This window comes from Dermacentor albipictus, chromosome 1 (genome assembly GCF_038994185.2).
Source record: "Dermacentor albipictus isolate Rhodes 1998 colony chromosome 1, USDA_Dalb.pri_finalv2, whole genome shotgun sequence".
NCBI lineage: Eukaryota > Metazoa > Arthropoda > Arachnida > Ixodida > Ixodidae > Dermacentor > Dermacentor albipictus.
Window position 1 is genome coordinate 174,856,273 of NC_091821.1, and position 7,422 is coordinate 174,863,694.

The 7,422-nt window shown below is 47.4% G+C and overlaps 2 protein-coding genes across 4 annotated transcripts; one reads left to right on the plus strand and one right to left on the minus strand.

The window, feature by feature from the left end:
* Positions 1–790: 790 nt before the first annotated feature.
* On the plus strand, positions 791–2,350 carry LOC139056101 (uncharacterized). Its single transcript, XM_070533985.1, has 5 exons — positions 791–939; positions 1,300–1,369; positions 1,448–1,504; positions 1,649–1,764; positions 2,218–2,350. The coding sequence occupies exons 1-4, from the start codon at positions 796–798 to the stop codon at positions 1,690–1,692; spliced, it is 315 nt and encodes a 104-aa protein (XP_070390086.1). The 5' UTR covers positions 791–795; the 3' UTR covers positions 1,693–1,764; positions 2,218–2,350.
* LOC135897783 (putative nuclease HARBI1) lies at positions 1,968–7,175 on the minus strand. 3 transcript variants are annotated; one of them, XM_070533979.1, is made up of 4 exons: positions 6,731–7,175; positions 6,030–6,150; positions 5,545–5,950; positions 1,968–2,337 (listed from the first exon to the last, which is right to left on the minus strand). In XM_070533979.1, exons 1-3 carry the CDS (start codon positions 6,998–7,000, stop codon positions 5,559–5,561), a joined length of 783 nt encoding a protein of 260 aa, XP_070390080.1. In that variant the 5' UTR covers positions 7,001–7,175; the 3' UTR covers positions 1,968–2,337; positions 5,545–5,558. The 3 variants fall into 3 exon arrangements, with proteins under 3 accessions (XP_070390080.1, XP_070390077.1, XP_065282564.2); XM_070533976.1 differs by having other exon boundaries at positions 1,971–2,295; positions 6,015–6,150; XM_065426492.2 differs by having other exon boundaries at positions 1,972–2,337; positions 6,015–6,150.
* Positions 7,176–7,422: the final 247 nt, after the last annotated feature.

Genomic DNA, 7,422 nt, shown 5'->3' on the forward strand with positions numbered 1-7,422 from the left:
TTACTGTTGCTGATAAAAAGATTTTTCAACGTTTTTATTGAGCTGCCTTCACTTCATGTTTTTAGCGTCTTCAGCGGCGCGATCTTGTACGCGTTCCAAAATAGAACGGACCGCCTCCGTTCGAAACGTCACGAAATAGGCGGTTTGCAGTGTTCGCGAGAACGAGAGGAAGCAAACAGCCAATGAGCGAAGTGGAAGCCTGCGTCACGCTTTTGACGTCTGCTTGGGGAGCGTATAATATATTGAGAAGCGTTTGCAACATGTTGAGAAATATTTTGCTATTATGAGTGAGTAGCAAAATGTGTTGGTGTTGCTTTTCAAAGATTCAATTTGGAATGAAAAACGACTGAAACAAAATATTGCGGTTAATGCCTTCAAATGGCGCTAGGTGGTGTCGCAGTTTTGCGAAACGTTTAGTGATGGCGCTAGCTACCACCCCGTTTCAAGCACACGGCGCGAATTTTGAAGCGGTTGGTTCAGTCGTTCAGTTGAAGCCATGGCGCTTAATGTCGAAGCACCGGCGAAGGGGCTGCGCGTGTCGGAGGCTCAGAAGGAGGCGGTGGTCGCCTTCATGGAAGAGCATCCCCAGCTGGCCATAAGATCCAGCGAGCTGGGGCCACGCTTCACTGCTGGCGACCGCCGACGGCTGTGGCAGGAGCTAGCCGACCAGCTCAACGCACATGGCCCCGTCGTTAAAACCACGGAGCAGTGGCAAGAGCGGTGGCGGAAGCAGGTCTTCGAGGCCCGCCGCAACGCTGCCGCACTTGCCCAAGAACAAAGGTGAGTGACCGTCCAATGGCCTGGGCGATTTGTCCTTCGACATTGGCGTGTATTTTCAGAAGCACTGGAGGGGGGCGGCTACACGGCTTCTATGGCAGGATACTGCAGCTGACAGGGACGGTCCGCCTCCACGGCGTGACCGACCTCCCCTACCAAGAGGTAAGCACACTGCCGCCGTAATATCATGGGTTCCTGAATGGTACCGATTTAGAGTTTGTCATTATCTGTAAGTGCTACCGTTAGCAGAACGCGACACCGTTGGTGAACAGGAAAATAGCGTAGGAGAGAATGGAAAAGCAGGTAGGTTAATGAACTAGAATCCCAGTTGGCTGCGTTTTCGGGAAAAGGGGGATTAAGTGATTAACACAGAATTAAAATGACTTCACGGAAGTGCACGAGGACGGTAACACATGGGATCATTAAGCACTCAATAATTGCACAATATTTTCGCAAATTAGTACGAAAACTTGTAACATAGGCATTGTAACGAATAGCCACGCTTATGACATTTTCCAGCAGGCTGACGTCCCCGCCTACTCCATGGAAGTCGTCGTCGAAGACGAGGCTGCGGGCGTGAGCCCAGTGACACGTAAGCATCAGAGTAACGAGTGTTTTAATTATCGCCGTGTCTGTGCAGTTCGTAAACATTAATGTATTTAATCTACAGCGGCAGAGGATCCACCGCGCGGCGCGGCGCCTGCCGAAAGGGTGGCCGCTGCACCTGGTAAGTTATTGATCCTCAAGCTGTTAAATAAAATGAGCTCTTGTATTTTATTGAACTAGCCCAATAAGCCATAACGTGGCCATAGCCACTTTTATTCGTACCATAAAATGCAGTGCAACTGTAGAAAATGCTGTATGCTTTCAGTGTTGCAGCACCCTGTTCGGCCACCACGTCGACAGCGACCGTGACGGGTGGACACCTTGACTACGATGTCGTCGCAGTGCGCCCGCAGCCTGGAACAGGGCGACGAGGTGCTGCAGGTTCGTAGGCCCTTTGGTGTCATTTTACATGAAGGACATAAATATTCTTTATGCTTTGTTATAAGTAAATCATGAATCTGAAAAACAAATCAGCTTGGGATGTAAACAAGAAATATGCGTTGTATAGAGGGCTCGGTAACGTGTCTTGCCACCGATCAACCGCCGGACAAAAGGTTGGTTAGCCCTGAAAAGGGCTGTTTGGCGGTGAGAGATGCATTAGAGTAGATGACGGAAGAGTAGTTCCAGCAGGTCTTTGTCTGTCCAAACGAAGAGGGCATAGCTTGTACGCGATGCTTGACACTGCCAAAGGATGCCATCAGGCCAGTGGCTCTTCAGCAGAGAGGGAATCGTTGTGCACGTTGCAATTCTTCACAACAGCAGCTTGCAGCCGTGAGCTGGTTGCGAGTAATTAGCAACTGATGCGAACAGTTCCACCATGATTATTCATTCCAGGTGCTGCGCAGAATTGAGGCCTCCACAACCCGCCTCGCTGTCGCGGCAGAGCGGACGGCAGCAGCCCAGGAGGGGATCCTGCAGGAGGTGCGCGCCATAGCGCAGAACATCGCTGAGCACCTGCAGCAACCGAGAAATTAATTTATTTTATCTTTTTTATATTTATTTATATATTTTTATCATTTTATTCATTTGTTTCACCAGTTCCGTTTGTTTTATTTATTGTTTGAGTTTCCTTTGAGCAATAGAGGAGGATTTTTTGGTTGAGAGGTGCAATGCGCGCACCCATTTTTGTTCTGTTGTTTGAGTTTCCTTTGAGCAATAGAGGAGGATTTTTTGGTTGAGAGGTGCAATGCGCGCACCCATTTTTGTTCTGTTGTATTTGCCTCTTTCTATTTATGCTTATCCAGCTGCAATGCCAGCGTGCTTTTTTTATTTACACATTTCGAAGGCGCCTAGTCATTCACACTGGAATCGTTACAAGTAGTTGTCGATTTCTGTGTATGGGTTTTGTACTGCGATATTTATATTGCTTCACTGTGTTGTAGCTTACTGCACTCATTATGAAGCGTTACCGCATAGTGTTTGCACTGTGATATTTTCATTTCGGCACAGTGAGGCTAAGGTGCAACGACTACAATGTCGTCTTTTTTTCAGAGCACCAAACTAGTCACTCTTTAAGTTGCATAGTTTCACAAATGAAAATGACCATCATCATTGCACCACACCAGTGATTGGTTTCCTCTAGTCTTCGTTCCAAGGGAGTCATTGCAAGAATAACGTTCACGCGTGACACTTTCTGGGTGCTGTGAGATTGTAGAGCCAATTATTCATGTTTTATGTAACATGTCTCATCAGAGCTGGCAAGTGCACTCACCTTTTTACAATTATGATTCACCTGTTGTTTAGCATTGCACTACAATTGCTGCCGAGAAATGAATGCTTCTAGTCAGTGACTCATAACACTGACAAGGGAATGGACATACCTGGGATAGTCATACTTTCTTGCAAGGTCACGTAAATGTAACTGCAAGTTTTACATGCCGTGGTGAAAACGAATTGTGTGATGCTGATGTTGCAATGTTGTCACATGCTTTGCTGCCTGAAGCATGTTGTACTACAAGGTTTGTGATGTACTTGTCATCATAGTGTGATTAAGTTGACCTATCTATTTTTTGCGCTTTTACGTTAATTTACATCTACCCATTTGGACATGAGGTGACGAGTGTAATGCTGTCACTACACTCGACGTTACATTTTGTTTGTGTTTGAATCCTCATGCATAACGCGTTACTTGCTTGCCTCGCCTGCGTATTCATGCTTGCACAGAAGTTTTGATACACCTAGCACAAGAGATGGCTAGCAAGCATATTTCCTCACTCCTACCAGCGTACATGTACCTGAGCGTCAAAATGCACAGGATGCGGCGGTTGCGTTCATTCTGATATGTTTTATGAACATTTTTCGCACCTTTTGCTGATGGTGACCATGAGTACAGAGTGCCAATCATATGTATTGCTTCCATCAAGTCTGTCATGACTATGATGGGTCAAGGGATGTTTTTATTTCATATTTCATGTGATATTTAAAGAAAAGGCTGCACTTTCACGTTGCTACCGTGTTTCATGTTCCACTAGGAAAGAAGTACTTTGTGATGTGCATATTGCATAAGAGAATGCTAGCTTGGGAGCAGCAGCGAATGCAGTTCTTCACAGATGAAGGGGCATGAAGCATTGCCTTACGACTGCTTCGCGAGTACTACTGTTAATAAGTGGCAGCCTTGGAGACTTGCATAGTGACGAGGGTACAATTGTTTCCACGGCTGTGGCATTCTATTTAAAGGATTCTTTGTATAAGTGTACTTCATCATCATCCTGCTTACACCCACTGCAGGGCAAAGGCCTCTCCCATACTTCTCCAACTACCCCGGTCATGTAGTCCCTGCAAACTTCTTAATCTCATCCGCCCACTTAACTTTCTGCCTACCTCTGCTTTGCTTCCCTTCCCTTGGAATCCATTCCGTAACTCTTAATGACCATCGGTTATCTTCCCTCCTCATTACGTGTCCTGCCCATTTGTTTTTCTTGATTTCAACTAAGATATCATTAACTCGTGATTGTTCCCTCACCCAATCAGCTCTTTTCTTATCCCTTAACGTTACACCCATCATTCTTCTTTCCATAGCTCGGTGCGTCGTCCTCAATTTAAGTAGAACCCTTTTCGTAAGCCTCCAGGTTTCTGCCCCGTACGTGAGTACTGGTAAGACACAGCTGTTATAAACTTTTGTCTTAAGGGATAATGGCAACCTGCTGTTCATGACCTGAGAATGCCTGCCAAACGCGCCCCAGCCCATTCTAATTCTTCTGATTATTTCAGTCTCGTGACCTAGATCCGCAGTCACTACCTGTCCTAAGTAGATGTATTGCCTTACCACTTCCAGTGCCTCACTACCAATCGTAAACTGCTGTTCTCTTCCGAAACTGTTAAACATTACTTTAGTTTTCTGCAGATTAATTTTTAGATCCACCTTTCTGCTTTGCCTCTCCAGGTCAGTGAGCATGCGTTGCAGCTGCTCCCCTGAGTTACTAAGCAAGGCAATATCATCATCGAATCGCAAGTTACTAAGGTATTCTCCATTAACTCTTATCCCCAATGCTTCCCAATCCAGGTCTCTGAATACCTCCTGTAAACACGCTGTGAATAGCATTGGAGATATCGTATCTCCCTGCTTGACACCTTTCTTTATTGGGATTTTGTTGCTTGCTTTATGGAGGACTACGGTGGCTGTGGAGCCGCTATAGATATCTTTCAGTATTTTTACATACGGCTCGTCTACACCCTGATTCCGCAATGCCTCCATGACTGCTGAGGTTTCGACTGAATCAAACGCTTTCTCGTAAGCAATGAAAGCCATATATAAAGGTTGGTTATATTCCGCACATTTTTCTATCACCTGATTGATAGTGTGAATATGGTCTATTGTTGAGTAGCCTTTGCGGAATCCTGCTTGGTCCTTTGGTTGACGGAAGTTTAAAATGTTCCTGATTCTATTTGCAATTACCTTAGTAAATACTTTGTAGGCAACGGACAGTAAGTTGATCGGTCTATAATTTTTCACGTCTTTGGCGAAACGAAGTGTACTTCGTTTGTGTTTAAATTATCATAATCTGTCGGATGTGTAGATTGGGAACATTGACCATCCGTATGGAGGTGCACTTGTTGTGTATACAAATTTTTTAATGTATTTTCCGCAGTACAAACACAGCCCTGTGATAGCCTAAGGGCACTGCACTTTGTATAAATAAATTATGTATTATGAAAACTCACCATTCCTGTGTCCTTCAGAAAAGGCTGACAACGGCGCTGCGCTGCTCCCTTCCTCTGAGGAACACGTCGCGTGGTGCCAGCACCTGGATGTCTCCTGGCTCCTCTGGCTCCTCAGGTGGTGGCACTTCCCCACCATAATCTTCCAATGTCCAGTCGCCCGCGTCCAAGGCAATGTTATGGAGAGCAACGCATGCATAAATGATTCGCGCTGCTCTATCGGGGCTGTATAGCAGTGTCCGAAAGCGCTGCAAGCAGCGGAACTTGCTTTTCAACACCCCGATACATCTCTCCACAACATTGCGCATGGATGCGTGCTCCTGGTTGTAGTGGCCTTCAGAGGTGGTGCCGGCATGGCTGCCAGGTACTGGAACAAGCAGCCATGGCTCGAGAGGATATCCCGAGTCTCCTGTTACAGAAAGGGACAGTTGAGTGCTCTGCCCTAGTTAGGGGTACGCATTACGAATACTAACCAAGCAGATACTCGCCAGGCTGCAGTTGTGCGGCTAGGCGTGCACGCAGTGGATTATGCTGCCACACCCAAGAGTCATGGCATGAACCAGGGAACCGGGGGTCCACAACAAGGATGCGAAGTTCCGCGTTGCAAACCTGCAATGGGGAGCAATACAAAATACCGCTGCAGATATGCTCGAAATCCGTTTTGTCATTGATATGCACAAACGAATACACGTACGCTGGTACAAGTAGCAGACTGTTTCAGCCATAGGCATGCACAGGGTCTTGCAATTGGGGGGGGGGGGGGGGCAATGCGCCCCCCCTTGTGTGGACGCCTATGGTTCGCACTAATTATAGCTAAATGAAAACTCGAGGCCCGATATTGCGCAAGAACCCCCATACGAGCCAAAGACAGCCCATGCAATGGTTGTAAGTACTTGCGTGTTCAAAATGCTTCCATCGTGTCTTCCCTACAGTGTATCCATTTCTGCTACGACTGCTGCCCAACTAAAACAATTTTGGAACGGCAGACTGATTATGCACAACACATGGCACTCACCATTAATCCCGACATGTGGGATTTCAACGAGCTCGTAAACAGTTCCCCGCATGTCCTCTTTTAATCGTTACATTACTTGTTATGCCAGCTTGGGCATTAAACTGAACAAGTGCAACTATGGGCGAGTAAAAATGGCGACAACAGTTTGAAGTAAAACATTCCAACGGTACTTACGACCATGACGTTTAGGGCGTAATAACCCTTTCTCGACATGAAGCTCGCCGTGTCGGCCGGGCTGAGTCCCTCTGGCTTCATGATGGCGATCAACGTGCCGTCGACGCACGCTAGCACGCCTGGGATGGCGCCGCGTCGCGCGAACGCCGCCTTAGCCTCATCCTTGGCAGACGGTGCGAAAGGAAAGTCCACCAACTTTCTCCGGGCAGATACGGAAATGATGGCCTCCGTCACCTCGTGAATGGTGCTGCTCACGGCCGACTGTGCCATGCCTACGTGTTCCTCGCGACCAACGCTCCTCTGGAAGCTTCCGGTGGCGAAGAATCGCAGCGCGCACAACACCTTCCTTTCTGTGGAAAGGCCACTCGCTCGCTGGCATCCAATGATGGGGTCAAGCTCGTCGCACAAGCTACGCGCTGTTCGTTTGGACAGACGAAAATACTGCCGGAACTCTTCTTCCGACAACTCTTCAAATGCATCGTCTACCTCGGGTCGTCGTCTCTGCGCGACTGCAGCAGCCGCACAGGCGACATGAAAAGGCACGCCAGAGAAAAACGCCATGTTCTCCAACTGTTGGGAGCGCGGAATCGGATTGAACCGGATACAAAAGATGCTAACTGTCCCAAGCATTTACGTTTTAATCCAATCCAAGCCGTTTGGTAGCCGTTCTAATCCGTTCTATCGCTCCGGAC

Excerpts from the sequence above, each read along its gene's own strand:
- LOC135897783 (XM_070533976.1), bottom strand. The coding sequence starts at position 7,000 with ATGGCACAGTCGGCCGTGAGCAGCACCATTCACGAGGTGACGGAGGCC. Across the intron at positions 6,151-6,730 it reads ACGCCCTAAACGTCATGGTC|GTTTGCAACGCGGAACTTCG; the intron begins GTAAGTACCGTT and ends TCCCCATTGCAG. Across the intron at positions 5,951-6,014 it reads GCCTGGCGAGTATCTGCTTG|GAGACTCGGGATATCCTCTC; the intron begins GTTAGTATTCGT and ends TTTCTGTAACAG.
- LOC139056101 (XM_070533985.1), top strand. The coding sequence starts at position 796 with ATGGCCTGGGCGATTTGTCCTTCGACATTGGCGTGTATTTTCAGAAGC. Across the intron at positions 940-1,299 it reads CCGACCTCCCCTACCAAGAG|GCTGACGTCCCCGCCTACTC; the intron begins GTAAGCACACTG and ends ATTTTCCAGCAG. Across the intron at positions 1,505-1,648 it reads AAGGGTGGCCGCTGCACCTG|TGTTGCAGCACCCTGTTCGG; the intron begins GTAAGTTATTGA and ends GTATGCTTTCAG.